A 17,078-nucleotide genomic window follows, 5' to 3' on the forward strand; every position below is an offset into this window, starting at 1 on the left:
ATATTGAAAAAACACATATTCCATGAAAAAAACTAAACTTAAACAATATCTACACAGCAAACCAGGACTATAGAAGTTACTAGAAGGAAATTCCAATAATAAAAAAAAAAACAACTACACCCAAGAAAACACAGAACATAGATAATTTTACAACAAAGAATGAAAAGAAAACAAGCACTGAAACACAGAAACCCCACCAACTCCACCATAAAATAAATGGAACTAGCATTTATTGGTTACTATTTTCTATCAACATCAAGGGAATAGATTCTCCAATAAAAAAAACAGAGAGTAATAGAATGGTTGTAGAAACAGTATCCAACCATCAGCTGCATCCAAGAAACACACCTGTGCAACAAAGATAAACACTACCTCAGAGAAACAGGCTGGAGACCTATAAGATATGATAAACATAATGAAATCTATACACCTAAAAAAGATAATCAAGAGAGCAGACATGGGGTAAGATGATCAATCCTCGTTTAGAAAGACAGATGGGATGTGCATTGAACGTATGACAGGAGTCTACTGAAGGCATCTGAAAGACTCTAACTAGCAATGTTTTCAAAGCAGATGCAAAGACTCATAACCAAACCTTCAGCACAGTACAGGTAATCATATGAAAGAAGGGGAATTAGTATGATGGGGAAAGGATAGGAGCTCCAAAAGGACCAAATATATCTGGGCACAGGGTCTTTTCTGAGACTAACACTCAACCAAGGACCATGTATGGGTATAACCTAGAACCTTTGCTCGGATGAAGCCCGTAGTACCTCAGTAACCAATTGGTTTCCCATAGTGAGGGAAACAAGGACTATTTCTAACAGGAACTCAATGGCTGGCTCTTTGACCTCCCCACCCCCTAAGGGAGGAGCAGTCCTGTTAGGCCACAGAGGAGGACTTTGCAACCAGTCCTGAAGATATCTGATAAAACAGGATCAGATGAATGGGGAGGAGACCTCCCCCCCATCAGTGGACTTGAAAAGGGGCAGGGTGGAGATGAGGGAGGGAGGGTGGGATTGAGAGGGAATGAGGGAGCAGGATACAGCTGGGATACCGAGTTAATAAAATGTAACTGATAAGAAAAAAATAAAATTTAAAAATAAATGAATAAATTTTAAAAAAGATACAAAAAAGGGGGCCCAGAAAATGAGCTGAGGTAGCTATTCTAATGTCTAATAAAATAGACTTTCAACCAAAATTAATCAAAAAAGATGAGGAGGGGGCACTTCATTCTCATTAAAGCAAAAATCAAACAAAATGACATCATATTTCTGAACATCTATGCCTCCAATACAAGAGCACCTGCCTTTGTAAATGAAGCATTATTAAAGCTTAAATCACACATTGATCCCAACTCCTTAATAGTGGGAGACTTCAACACTCCACTCTCACCAAGGGACAGATATATAGAGAAGCTAAATAGGGAAATAATGACACTTACAAATGTCCTAAATCAAATGCACCTCATAGATGTCTATAGAACTTTTCACCCAAACTCAAAAGAATATACCTTCTTTTCAGCACCTCATGTAACCTTCTCAAAAAAAAAAGACCATATAGTTTGACACAACGCAAGCCTCAACAGACAGAAAAAGATCAAAAACAATTTCATGTATCTTATCAGACAACCATGGCCTAAAACTAGACCTCAACAAAAACAGAAATAACAAAAAGTCTACATACCCATGTAAACTAAACAAATCTCTACTCAATGAAAATGTGGTCAGGGAAGAAATAAAAAAAAAAGAACCAAGAGACTCCCTAAAATTCAATTATAATGAAGACACAACATACCCATATTAGGGACACAATGAAAGTTGTGCTAAGAGTCCTTGGCACTAAATGCCTCCAGAAAGATGTTGGGGACATCTCATACAAACATCTTAATGGCACACCTAAAAGCCCTAGTGGGAAAAAAAGAAGAAGCAGAAACACACACGAGGAGTAGACAATCGGAATAAATCAAACTCAGAGTTGAAATCCTTGAATTAGGATTTCAGCTAATTAGAATTAGAAACAAAGAAAACAAATGAAAGAATCAATGAGACCAAGAGCTGGTTCTTTGAGAAATTCAACAAGATAGACGAACCCTTAGCCAATCTAACTAAAAGCCTAGAGAAAGTACCCAAATCAACAAAATCAGACACCAAAAGTGGGACATAACGACAAACAATGAGGAAATGCAAACCATCATTAGGTCATACTTCAAAAGCCTGTATGTCACAAAATTTGAAAATCTAAATGAAATGGACCAAATTCTTGACAGAATAAATGTACCAAAATTGAATCATTATCAAATAAATAGAATAAATAGTCCAATAACCCCCAAAGAAATAGAAGCAGTCATCAAAAGTCGCCTTTCCAAAAAAAAAGCTCAAGTCAGATGGTTCCTGTACAGAATTCTACCAGACCTTCAAAGAAGAGCTAACTCCTATTCTCTTTAAACTATTCCACAAAATACAAACAAAAGGAACCTTACCAAACACTTTCTGTAAAGCCACAGTCACCTTGATATCTAAACCACACAAAGAGCCAAAAAAAAGACAACTTTAGACTTATCTCTCCTATGAACATTGATGCAAATATACTTAAAAAATACTTGCAAACCCAATACAAGAACACATAAAATATATCATCAACCATGACCAAGTAAGTTTCATCCCAGGCATGCAGGGGTGATTCAGTATAAGAAAATCGGCCAATGTAATCCACCATATCGAAAAAATTAAGAAGATAAACCACATGATCATCTACTTAGATGTCAAAAAGCATTTGACAAAATCCAACACCTATTCATAATTAAAGTCTTGGACAGATCATGGATTCAATGCACAAACCCAAATGTAGTAAAGGCAATATACAGCAAGCCTATAGCCAACATCAAATTCACTGGAGAGAAACTTAAATCAATCCCACTGAAATCAGGGACAAAGCAAGGGTGCCCCCTCTCTCTGTGTCTCCTCAAAGTAGTACTTGAAGTCCTAGCTAGAACAAGAAGATAGCTAAAGGAGATCAAGAGGATAGATATAAGAAAGGAAGAATTCAAAGTCATACTATTTACAGATGATATGATAGTATACAGAAATGAACACAAAAATCCAACCAGAGAACTTCTACAGTTGATAAACACCTTCAGCAAAGTGGCTGGATACAAAATTAACTAAAAAAAAAAAATCAAAAATCAGTATCCCTCCTGTATATGAAAGACAAAAGGGCTAAAAAGGAAAATAGGGAAACTACATCCTTCACAATAGCCACTAATAACATAAATTACCTTGATGTGGCTATTACCAAAAAAGTGAAAGACATGTTTGAAAAAAAAAAACAAACTTCAAGTCTCTGAAAAAAGAAATTGAAAAACATATCTGAAGATGGAAAGATCTCCCGTGCTCATGGATCAATAGGATTAACATAGTGAAAATGACCATCCTGCCATAAGCAATCAAGATTTAATGCAATTCCTATCAAAATACCAATAAAGATCTTTACAGACCTTGAAAGAATAGTTATCAATTTCATATGGAAAAATAAAAATAAAAACAAAAACCCAGAATTGCTAAAATAATCTTGTAAAACAACAGATCATCTGGAGGCATCTGCATCCCTGATCTCAAGCTGTACTAATGAGCAATAGTAATATAAATGACATGGTACTGGCATAGAAACAGAAAGGAGGATCAATGGAATAATACCCAGAAATAAACCCACACACCTATGGATATTGATTTTTGACAAAGAAGCCAAAATGATGCAATGGAAAAAGATAGCATCTTCAACAACTGGTGCTAGTCTAGCTGGATGTGTACATGTTGAAAATGCAAATTAATCCATATTCATCACTCTGCACAGACTAAAGTCCAAGTAGATCAAAGACCTCAACATGAAACCAGACACACTAAACTTGTTAGAAGAAAAATTGGGGAAGAGCCTTGAACTCATTGGCACAGGAGACAACTTCCTGAACAGAAAACCAACAGCACAGGCTCTTAGATCAACAATCAATAAATGGGACCTCGTGATACTGAAAAGCTTCTGTAACTCAAAGGACACTGTCGTCAGAACAAAACCAGTCTACAGATTGGGAAAGGATCTTCACCAACCCAATATATGACAGAGGGCTAATATCCAGAATATATAAACTTTGAGAAGTTAAACAGCAACAAATCAAGTAAACCAATTAAAAATTGGGGTACAGAGCTAAACAGAGAATTCTCAATGGAGGAATATGAATGGCAGAGAAACACTTAAATGTTCAACATCCTTCGTCATTACGAAAATGCAAATCAAAACTCTGAGATTCCATCTAACATCTATCAGAACGGCTAAGATCAAAAACACAAGTGACAACACATGCTGCAGAGGATGTGGAGAAATGGGAACCCTCCTTCATTGCTGGTTGGAATGTTAACTTGTGCAACCACTTTTGAAATCAATCTGGTGATTTCTCAGACAATTCGGAATAGTGCTACCTCAAGATCCAGCTATACCACTCCTAGTCATATAGTCATATATCCTAAATATGCTCAAGTACACAACAAGGACATTTGCTCAACCAAGTTTGTAGCAGCTTTCTTCATAATAGCTAGAAGCTGGAAACAACCCAGATGTCCCTCAATTGAGGAATGGATACAAAAAAAAAAAAAAAAAATTGGTACAGTCAAACAATGGAACACTACTTAGCGATTGAAATCAAGGAAATCATGAAATTTTTAGGCAAATGGTGGGAACTAGAAAAGATCATCTTGAGTATGGTATCCCAAAAGCAGAAAGACACATATGGTATATACTCACTTATAAGTGGATAAAGTAGCCTCTTGTATGAGAGTTTGACAAAAATATAATGTGTAAAAATACTTTTAAAGTTCTAATTTTATTTCTGAAAAGAGTTTCTCACATGTTTGCAAAAATGTTTTCTTCTATTCCCAATAGAGCTTCAGTTTTGGAATGGCTAATGACTCTCCTGATCCAACTGTAACAGATTTATGGAATAATTGGAATAAAAATGAAGTAAGTGTGGGTTGAGTTTTAGGATGTTAGGCATATGTATTAGACTCTTCCTTGATTTTTAAAATATGAACTTTTTTTAAAACAAAGAATGTTGTACTTAATTCCTGAGGAAGTACGAAAAATTTATTCAAAGAAGATGAACTTTCAGACATTGTCTTATATGATAACACATCAAAATAGCATTATGATAAATGATACGTCATAATATCACTGTGTTAAAAACAGGCAGATATAGATTTTGATAATAAAAACTCACACATTACAAATTTGAAAATTAAATTGTATATAGTTTACACACTTAGAACAATCACTCACTAGTCCATGAGTGCTTTCTCATGCTTCACTCCTAATATCAGCACTCCTAAGGCTGAAGCTCTTATATTTAGTGTGAAGCCAATCTGTATTACATAGTGAGCTTTAGGCCTGATAATGTATGAGACTCTGGGGAAAAAAAACAAACAAACGAACAAACAAAAAAAAAGAGAGAGAAGACTCTGCTGCTTTACAAATTTGGAGTACTTTCACATTTCTTATTCCAGAAAATATATTTTTAATTATGATTATACATAAATATTTATTTAAAAACCTATCTGTTGCCTGTTTAAAGCACTAATAGGTTTTTATAATGGCAGTGTATATACTAAATAAACCCTGTGTACCAATCTTGGAAACATTCTGAGAATTAAGAACCTCACCTGAATAGTTATAAATTCATTTTTAGTTGCTGTTATTTTTTAAAATTATACATGATTTCCACTTAGTTAAAAAAACTTTGTCTTACTGGGTGCTGTGACACATGACAAAAATCCCAGTACTTGGGGAGGCAACGCTAGTAGATGTTTGAGAATTCAAGGCCAACCTGGTCTACAAAATGGGTCAAAAACAGGCAAGACTACACAAACGAAATATCTTGAAAATCAACAACAATAAACCAAAACTAAAAAAGAACAACAAACTCTTTGCTTTAAGAATACATTTCCGTTTTTTTTTCAGTTTAGTTTTATTTATTTCCTCTCTTTAAAAAAAAAAATCTCTTCTCTTCCTCTATTCTTCCATTACCCCTGTCCTAAAAAGTTATTTAAATACATGCATATGGGTTTATATAAAAAACTACTAACACAGCTACAGAGAGTGACTAAACAAACATTACTGGGTGTTTAATAAGGGAAATTGCAGATTCTTATCTTCCAACCTTGGCTCTTATTAAATATGACTTGTCAGACAAGACTCCTATCTGTGTCTCTCATCCATAAAATAAGAGGCTTAGTGGGTGATTAATGGGGCTTATCTCCAGGTAATTTCTGTGGTGAAATATTATTAAGTATTAATTCAGTGAGAAAAAAATTAAATGTCAGTGGGAATTCAGAAACATTTATCTCCTCCTACATATTCAAATGTAATTTGGAATGTTTTATTTTGTAATACCATAACAATGCATAAAAACTTTTTTAATAAAAAATAAATTTTGACACATGCCCCTCCCCAAGTCCACTGATTTGACCCTAGTTTATCAGGTCTCATCAGGACTGTCTTTCATAATTTTTTTCTGTGGCCTGGAAAGGCTGCTCTCCCCTTAAGGGGAGGTGATCAAAGAGCAGGCCAATCAGATTATGTCAGAGGCAGTTCCTCTTCCCATTACTTTGACATTAAATTGTGTGAAGAAGGGGGAGGGAGGGTAGAAAAGGGAAGGAGGAGGGAGGGGCTTATGGGGAGATACAAAGTGAATAAAGTGTAATTAATAAAAAAATTTAAAAATTCTTAATAAAATAAATCTTGAGATTTTTATTTTTCTTCTGTGTAACATTTGTTCTATCACTAAAAGGTTTGCAAAAGGAGATTGACCTAAGGAGAACATAGTTCATATTTATTAATAGTACAATACAATCTACTTAAAGTTCGTTCTGAAAATGGGCTTCCATATCCTTCTACTAAAATGTCAAGAGTCCATTATCACAGTTTTGCTACTTCCAAGTCATTTTCATATAAGGGATAACAAATTTTCTCCTATTTGCCCATTTTCTGAATTTGGTATATTAAATAGATCCTTGAGATTTTTGTACTTACATATACATGATTATATAAATAGATAGATTAATACATAAATAAAACATTTTGTTCACTTCCACAAATATAGTATGATTAAATGAAACTCGAGTTTTCTAACCTCTTTAAATTGTACTTGAAATGTTATTTTCCAAAGTTGGAATCTTACCTTGTGTTTATATATATGATAAACTAGGGTTAATTTATCAATCTTGATTAAAACTGAAGCATAAATAGAGAGGGTATATATTGATGCTGGCAGAACAAAGAATGATTTAACTTCTTTAGGACTATAGATTGTGGTAAGGTTATCCTCTATTATGGCTAATATCTGCTTATAAGTGAGTATATTCCAAGTGTGTCTTTCTGGTTCTGGGCTACAGCACTCAGGTTAGGGAATATGCTTAGTTCTCATTCAGAAGTGCAAATAGAATAGATACTTGAAGCTGTAGAAGAGAGGGAACAGTATGGGAGCCTACCATAAATGTCCTCTGAAAGACTCCTCCCAACAGGGGATTGAAGCAGATGCAGAGAATCACAGGCAAACTTTGGGCAGAGTACAGGGAATCATAGAAAAGAGTGGGGGGAGAGAAAAACCAGAGCAGACAAGAGCTCCTTAAGAAAAACAGCAAATCTGAGACCAAGTGGTCCTGCAGACACTGATGCACCAACCAAAGACCATGCATGGAGAACAGAGAGAAGAGAAGCCCTGCTCAGATATAACACATGGGCAGTTCAGCCTCCATATGGGTGTCCTAGTAAGGGGAGAAGGGGCTGTCTCTGACATGGACACTGCTGCCCTCTCTTTGATCACTTCCTGCTGTTTGGAGGGGGTCATCACCAGGCCACAGAGGAAGAGGATGCAGGTAGTTCTAATGACACTTATAGGCTGGGGTCATATGATAGATGAGGAGAACTCCACCTTTCTGAGAAATAGGACTCAGAATAGGGGGAAGGAGGGAGGGATAGGGCTACAATTGGAATGTAAAGTGAATAAATTATTAAAAAATTAAATTAAAAATAAAAGGAAAGAGGATGGTTTATTATTTTACCTAATTTTAAAATGTGTTCTAAGTAAAGAGGCTGAATAAACCCACATTCAACTATCTTAGCTTTTTACAATTAAATAAATAAAGGCAAAGTATGACAGTTTTATCACCACTAAAGTCCCTTATATTTTCCAGTGTTTGATATAGATCATATATGTTTTTTCTTATCAGTTACATTTTATTAACTCTGTATCCCTCATTCCCTCCCAATTCCACCCTCCCTCTCTCATCTCCACCCTGCCCCTTTCCAAGTCCACTGATGGGAGGGACCTCCTCCCCATTAATCTGATCCTGTTTTATCCAGTATCTTCAGGACTGGCTGCAAAGTCCTCCTCTGTGGCCTAGCAGGACTGCTCCTCCCTTGGGGGTGGGGAGGTTAAAGAGCCAGCCATTGAGTTCCTGTTAGAAATAGTCCTTGTTCCCCTTACTATGGGAAACCAATTGGTTACTGAGCTACCACTTGCTACATCCAAGCAGAGGTTCTAGGTTATATCCATACATGGTCCTTGGTTGAATGACAGTCTCAGAAAAGACCCTGTGCAAACTGGAAACAACCCAGATGTCCATCAACGGAGTAATGGATACAGAATTTGTGGTATTTTTACACAATAGATCATATAATTGACAGAGTATAGTGTAATGATTGGCCAATGAAATAAATTAAACATATATAGTTTATAAATTTAAATCAGACCTCTTATTCATATGCTTTGAATCAAAACACCATGTAACATTTGAGGATTTGAACTGCTCATATTCACATAACAGATAAAAAAATAACATCACCATGTAAAATATATAGTTCTAGAATCCATTCGCAAAAGTCAATGGATACTTGATTAAAAAAAAATATTCTTACCTTAGCAAATTGTGCATTTATCCATTTTGTGAATGTTTTCTTTTGAACATCTTCTCTTTCATCTACATTGTAAAATAAAAGAGCAAAAATGTTATAACTAAGCCTATATTTTACAATCAAAATAACCTTCAAGTAATATGTGTTAGTGTTATTTTAAATTTAGTGTTATAGTTGTTGATAAATGAAGTTGAATTTGAGCAATCTTCTTATTGAGTATTCAGTTAAAAATTATATCTAAAATTAATTGATATGGTAAGGTCCATACTCATTCAAAAATAAGAATGTTATTGAAATTAGTTTCATCAAATAAATGAAATATTTTTAATCCCCTGATAAACATTAGTCACCCTGGTATAATTAAATGCAAACATATGGTAATATTTATTTAGCTAATGTATTCCTGACCCATTCTCTCTATTCTCTTCCTCATTTATAAAGAAAGGATTATTTATTTCTTTACAACTACCATATTCTCTAACATAGGTCTGACCCTCATAGAAGAAAGGCTCCCTAACAACCAGGAGCATAGCTTAGTTTACCTGTGTTTTTTTATTTTCTACACAAAGTAAGAACTCAAGAAAAAACTATTTTACAAACATTAGTGATTTTTAGGGAGGGCCAGTACCACAAGTTAAATTTCTAGTGAGTATTTCTATCTAAATCCAGGAAATTGCAGGTGCAAATGACTTATCTTGCCTTACAAATAAGAACCCAAAGAAAAATCTCCACAGATTAGTGCCAAGAAATTAGGTTGAGAAAATACTAAGAAACAGTTTTACAAAAGCCATCATTATAGAATTATTTGTTTCCCTAAGCTAAACATTACTATTGAGCTAAATTGGCAGAAAAATACCTTCATTATTATTAATATCTTCATTATTAAAATACCTTCTTCAAAATTTAGTAATCAATAAACTAACGTATCTATACAATATATAAGATATGGCTCTAAACTTAGGTAAACAAACAAACAAACAAACAAACAAAAATGTTAAGGAATGCCTTGAAATGAAAACTCATTTCTTCTTTTACAGTTTTCAATAGTAAGCTTTCATTTTTTCTCTTAATAACAGATGAAATATTACAAATAATTTTTCCATAACAAGTGTATGCTTACACTAAAAGATGACTACCTTTAAATAAAACTATGAAACCACAAGAAGAGTTTTCTACTAATGTGCAAAGCAAATCACTCTTATTCTAGATGGAAAATTTTATTCTTCATCAAAATATGCCTTCTTATTATTTAATATTACTCATACAAGCTACTATACATACAGTCAATTTCAACATTATCCATATGGTATCACAAAAATCAGAAATTTACAATATGCAAGACTCTCTTAGTTGACAAATTTGAATAACTAAAAGTAGACTAATACTTTTCTTTTTTTATTTTTTTAAATTTCTTTTTTATTTTAATAATTTTTTTATCAGTTACATTTTATTAACTCTGTATCCCAGCCATGTCCCAATCCCTCATTCCCTCCCACTCCCACCCTCCCTCCTTCATCTCCACCCTGCCCCTTTCCAAGTCCACTGATAGGGGGGGACCTCCTCCCCATTCATCTGATTCTGTTTTATCAGGTATCTTCAGGACTGGCTGCAAAGCCCTCCTCTGTGGCCTAACAGGACTGCTCCTCCCTTCGGGGGTGGGGAAGCCAACGGACCAGTCATTGAGTTCCAGTTAGAAATAGTCCTTGTTCCCCTCACTTTGGGAAACCAATTGGTTACTGAGCTACCACAGGCTACATCTGAGTGGAGGTTCTAGGTTATATCCATACATCGTCCTTGGTTGAATGTCAATCTCAGAAAAGACCCTGTGCCCAGATATATTTGATCCTTGTGGAGCTCCTATCCTTTCCCCATCAGACTAACTCCCCTTCTTTCTTATGATTCCCTGTACTCTGCCAAAGGTTTGGTCATGAGTCTTTGCTTTGAAAACATTGCTAGTTAGAGTCTTTCAGATGCGCTCAGTAGACTCCTGTCATACATTCAATGCACATCCCATCTGTCTTTCTAAACAAGGATTGATCATCTTGCCCCATGTCCAAGGTCAAAGTGTCACTATTTGCAGATGATATGATAGTATACATGAGTGACCCCAAAAATTCAACCAGAGAACTCCTTCAGCTGATAAACACCTTCAGCAAAGTGGCAGGATACAAAATCAACTCAAAAAAATCAGAAGCCCTCCTGTATACCAAAGACAAAAAGGCTGAGAAAGAAATTAGGGAAACAACACCCTTCACAATAGCCACTAATAACATAAAGTACCTTGGTGTGACTCTAACCAAGCAAGTGAAAGACCTGTTTGAGAAAAACTTCAAGTCTCTGAAGAAAGAAATCGAAGAAGATCTCAGAAGATGGAAAGATCTCCCGTGCTCGTGGATTGGTAGGATTAACATAGTGAAAATGGCCATACTGCCAAAAGCAATCTACAGATTCAATGCAATTCCCATCAAAATACCAACTCAATTCTTTACAGACCTTGAAAAAAAGATTCTCAGCTTCATATGGAAAAACAAAAAACCCAGAATCTCCAAAACAATCCTGTACAACAACAGATCATCTGGAGGTATCTCCATCCCTGATCTCAAGCTGTACTACAGGGCAACAGTAATAAAAACTGCATGGTATTGGCATAGAAACAGAAAGGAGGATCAATGGAACCGCATAGAAGACCCAGAAATAAACCCACACACCTATGAATACTCGATATTTGACAAAGAAGCCAAATCCATTCAATGGAAAAAAGACAGCATCTTCAACAAATGGTGCTGGACCAACTGGATGTCTACATGCAGAAAAATGAAAATAGATCCATATTTATCACCCTGCACAAAACTAAAGACTAATACTTTTCAAACCCAACTGATCCTCTCTCTCACCATCAATTCATAACATTTTTCTCTTTTTTTATTTTTTAACTTTTATTGATTATACATTATTCACTTTGTATCCTCCCATAAGCCCCTCCCTCTTGCCTGCCCAATCCCACCTTTCCTCCCCCTTCTTCATGCATGCCCCTCCCCAAGTCCACTGATAGGGGAGATCCTCCTCTCCCTCTTTCTGATCTTAATCTATCAGATCTCATCAGGAGTGGTTGCATTGTCATCTTCTGTGGCCTGGTAAGGCTGCTCCTCACTCAGGGGGAGGTGATCAAAGAGCAGGCCAATCAGTTTATGTCAGAGGCAGTCACTCTTCCCATTACTATGGAACCCACTTGGACACTGAACTGCTATGGGCTACATCTGTGCAGGGACTCTAGGTTATCTCCATTCATGGTGCTTGGTTGGAGTATGTGTCTCTGGAAAGACCCCTGTGTTCAAATTTTCTGGTTCTGTTGCTCTCCTTGTGGAGTTCCTGTCCTTCTCATTTCTTACTATTTCCTACTTCTTACATAAGATTCCCTGCACTCTGCCCAACAGTTGGCCATAAGTCTCAGCATCTGCTTTGATAGTCTGCAGGGCAGAACCTTTCAGAGGCCCTCTGTGGCAAGCTCCTAACTTATTTCTTGTTTTCTTCTTCTTCTGGTGTCCATCCTCTTTGCCTTGCAGGATGGGGATTGAGGATTTTAGTCAGGGTCCTCTGTCTTGATTAGTTTCTTTAGATATACAGATTTTCACCTTACACCAATCAGAATGGCCAAGATGAAACCTCAAGTGACAACCCATGCTGGAGACATTGTGGATAAAGGGTAACCCTCCTCCATTGCTGGTGGGAATGTAAACTTGTACAAGCACTCTGGAAATCAATCTGGCACTTTCTCAGACAACTAGGAATAGCACTTCGTCAAGACCCAGCCATACCACTCCTAGGCATATATCCAAAAGAGGCTCAAGTACACAATAAGGACATTTGCTCAACCATGTTTGTAGCAGCCTTATTTGTAATAGTCAGAAGCTGGAAACAGCCCAGATGCCCCTCAACTGAAGAATGGATGAAGAAATTGTGGTCAATCTACACAATGGAATATTACTCAGCAATGAAAAATAAAGAAATCATGAAATTTGCTGGTAAATGGTGGGACCTGGAAAGGATCATCCTGAATGGGCTGTCCCAGAATCAGAAAGACACATATGGTATATACTCACTCATATAGCCATATAATATAGGATAAATCAATTCATAACATTTTTCAATAATAAATTAAAAAAGTAATAAAAGATAAAAGTAGAATATTTCAAATGATCAGATTTTTACTGGCTCAGCACAAAAGTCTAGACAAATATCTTTTCATGGTATAGAAGGTTATTCCTAAAAGTAAAATGGCTTATTTATAATTTCAATTCCTTTTTCCATTCAGATCCATGAGCATTCTCTGTCAAAAACCAAAGAGAAAATGAGTATGTTATGTGTTAAATGTATTCTGTCCACAACAAAACTAATGTTGGAGCTTAACACATTCATGTGGGTATGATGGGAACTGAGGTTTAAAGGTACAGATATTGTCCAAATGGATCAACACCACCTAATGGGAATGGATTCTTACTCTCACAGGAGTAGGCTAACAACTGAATATAGTCATTAAGAGCTGGTTATGATTATGACTTTTCTTGTGAAGGTGAAAAGAGATTCTTATTCACCCTAGAGAAAGAGAGGGCATTTGGTAGATCAAAGAGGAGCTTTTCTCCTGTACAGATTGGTAAACCAGTAAGTTCACTGGGGTAATAACATGAACTTTAGCACTTAAAGGCAGCTATATCAACAAGAAGGTGTCAGAACAATTTATGGAAACTTTCTACATAAAAGTCCCAACTGCACTGTAATAAGCTGCACCACTGAAGAATTCCTTGCAAGATTTATAGGCAGCCATACTACAGAAGAGTTCTCATAAGCAATCATTTTATTTTATCTCTTTTGTATCCTCTAGAAGTGAGAGAAGCCTCTGATGGAGCTACTGAAAAAGGTTCAAGAGCCCAGTAAGCTTTTGTGCCTCATCCATGTGGGGATACTATTGTGCTATTAAGATCTCATGGTACTGATGACAAACCATGATTTATTGGGCAATGATCATGTCCAACTAAGAAGTGGCAGACATACAACAGGCTCTGAAAGTACCCAGAAGCCCCTTGCATTTCTGCAATGGGTCTCTAACCAGAAGCTGAACAATTTCTGGCAACATTAAGATAAACTTTCAGAGGCAATAAATTGTCCTTCAGTATAAAGAAAAAAAACACAAAAAAACTAATCCTAGAAATTTTGTTACAGCTATAGAAAATTTACCAAAAGAGAGTATTTGAAAGTACAGAAGCACACATTCATATTTAAAAAAAAATAATAACCTTCAAAATAACGCATTTGAAAAGAGTGGTTCCAAAGACTTTTAGGTGAAAAAGAGTTGTGATTTTACTTTAAATTAATTTTAAATATCAATATACAAAGCATTGAAGGCAGCATAGAAACCTTGACATTATGTGCAAAATCTTCTGTATAAATAGCACAAATGTGAGCTTCAACAAACTACTTCAGTAAATTTCCTGTTTCAATCATCATTTTTCATATCAGAAAAAAATACATTTGCAGTGAATTATTTGCTAGTGTTTTATTTTGGCATAGTAATATATTAAATATTATAATTGTTATTATAATGCATTTTATGGTAGCTACAAAATCCAGAATGTTTATTGGTGTCCTATTGCTCAGTTACTGTTTTTACAACATTTAAATGTATTCATATGCTATTTGCTGTTTTTACACTAGAAGTTAAACTGAGTGAGTAAAACAAGTATTATAAAAATAAATTAAAAAATGATCATTTGACTCAAAGTGGACAGTGTTTCATTTGACTAAATATCTCTTTATATCATAATTTGTTAGCAAATTGTAAAAAAAAAGTGATCAAATAACCAAAGTAACAAATGTTGAGCAAATGACACAAATTCAAGAAAATCAGAGTTTAAATTTTCTATTTGAGCAACTCAGACTTTTATGCATGCGATAATGTATATAAAACCATCCTGAAATTTTATTGTACAACATAAATGTCTCTAAATCATCAAAAATTGCATTCAGCTGTATCTCCCTCATGATGGTGGATTATTTCATTGATATACCCTGCTCCTACCTTTACTAATGGATAGCTAGTATGTTTCATTTTTTAAAAAGTAACAACATAAAATATTTCTAAATTTTACTTATAAAATTACTTATTACAATTTATTCACTTTTTATACCCTCTGTAGCCCCTTCCCAAGTCTACTCCTAGTCACTACCATCCTTTCTCTTTTTCCCTTATGCCCTTTCCCTAGTTCTCTGATAGGGGAGGACCTCCAACCTTTCTATCTGACTCTAGCCTATCAGGTCTCATCAAGGCTGGCTGTATCATCTTTCTATTTTGCCTAACAAGGCTGCATCCCCCAGTGGGAGGTGATCAAAGAGAGTACCACGGAGTTCATGCCAGAGGCAGCCCTGTACCCTTTACTAGAGAACCCACTTGGAAACTGAGAAGCCTATGGGCTTCCTTTGAAGAGGGAGTCGAGGTCCTCTCCATGCATGGTCCTTGGTTGGAGTATCTGTCTCTGCAGACCCCACCAGGCTCAGGTCTTTTGGCTTTTTGTTCTCTTTTTGGAGTTTATGTCCCCTCCAGGTGTTTCTATCTCCCTCTCCGTCTATAAGGATTCTGGCACTTCTATACGGATTCTGACCAAAGTTTGGCTATGACTCTCAGTATCTCCTTCAGTAACCTGGTAGGTAGAGTCTTTCAGAGGTCCTCTGTGAAAGGCTCCTTTCCTGTTCCTTGTCTTCTCATTCTTCGGGTGGCTATACTGTTTGCCCTTTTGAATGAAGATTCAGCATCTTCCCTAGGGTTCTCCTGGTTGTTTAGCTTCTTTAGGACTATAGATTTTAGTATATTTATCCTATATTATATGGCTTATATCCACTTATAAGTGAATATATACCGTATGTGTCTTCCTGTTTCTGGTTCACCTCACTTTGGTTGGTCTTTTCTACTTCCCACCATTTGACTATAAATTTCATGAATTTTTTGTTTTTATTTATTTCTATTTTATTTAAATTTATTTATTTTTTATTAATTACAGTTTATTCATGTTGTATTCCAGCTGCAGCCACTTTCCTTGTCCCCTCCAAATGCCACCCTCCATTCCTCCTGTCCTTCCATGCCCCTCCCCAAGTCCACTGATAACGGAGGTCCTTCCTCCTCACCTTCTTTCTGACCCTAGGCTACCAGGTCTCATCAGGACTGGCTGCATTGTCTTCCTCTGTGGCCTGATAAAGCTGTTCTCCCCCTCAGAGGGAGGTGATCAAAGAGCCAGCCACTGACTTTATATCACAGACAGTCCCTGTTCGCATTATTAGGAAACCCACTTGGACACTGAGCTGCCATGGGCTACATCTGTGCATGGGTTCTAGGGTATCTTCATACACAGTCTTGGGTTGGAGTATCAGTCTCAGAAAAGACCCTTTTGCTCAGATATTTTTGGTTGTGTTGATCTCCTTTTCCCTCTAGGTCTTTCTGGCTCCCCCTCCTTTCATATGATTCCCTGCACTCTGCCCAAATTTTGGCTATGGGTCTTAGCATCTGCTTTAATACTCTGCTGGTTAGAGTCTTTCAGAGGACCTCTGTGGTAGGCTCCTTTCCTGTTCCCTGTTTTCTCCCTCCTCCAATATCCATCCTGTTTGCCTATCTGAGTGAGGATTGATCATCTTACACAGGCTCCTCCTTATTGTTTAGCTTCTTGAGGTATATGGTTTTATTATGTTTATCCTGTATTATATGTCTATTATCCACCTATAAGTAAATATTTACCATGTGTGTCTTTCTATTTCTGGGATACCTCACTCAGGATAATCTTTTCTAGTTCCCACAACTGACTGCAAATTTCATGGTTTCCATGTTTTTAAATGCTGAGTATTATTCTATTGTGTGAATGTACTACACGTTCTGTATCCATTCCTCCATTGAAGGACATCTGGGTTGTTTCCAGATTCTGGTTATAAAGCTACTATGAACAAATATCAAATATTTTTATTAAATTAAATATATTTTCATTACATCTTTAAAACTATATTAATTTCGTACCAAAATCTCTTCAAACATGTAAAAATTTTGTAATATCTAAATAAAGATGAACATATCTATATCCTCAAAT

General features: G+C 36.0%; 1 protein-coding gene across 7 annotated transcripts in view; it reads right to left on the reverse strand.

Moving 5' to 3' along the window:
- Nucleotides 1–17,078, reverse strand: part of Dmd (dystrophin) — a 2,365,055-nt gene that overhangs the window by 2,096,567 nt on the left and 251,410 nt on the right. For all 7 annotated transcript variants that reach the window (XM_060376797.1, XM_060376795.1, XM_060376794.1 and 4 more), the window contains exon 2: nt 8,962–9,023. In XM_060376797.1, the coding sequence (XP_060232780.1) occupies nt 8,962–9,023 (62 nt within the window). The remainder of the gene's footprint in view (nt 1–8,961; nt 9,024–17,078) is intronic.

The sequence above is a fragment of the Meriones unguiculatus genome (assembly GCF_030254825.1).
Source record: "Meriones unguiculatus strain TT.TT164.6M chromosome X unlocalized genomic scaffold, Bangor_MerUng_6.1 ChrX_unordered_Scaffold_31, whole genome shotgun sequence".
NCBI lineage: Eukaryota > Metazoa > Chordata > Mammalia > Rodentia > Muridae > Meriones > Meriones unguiculatus.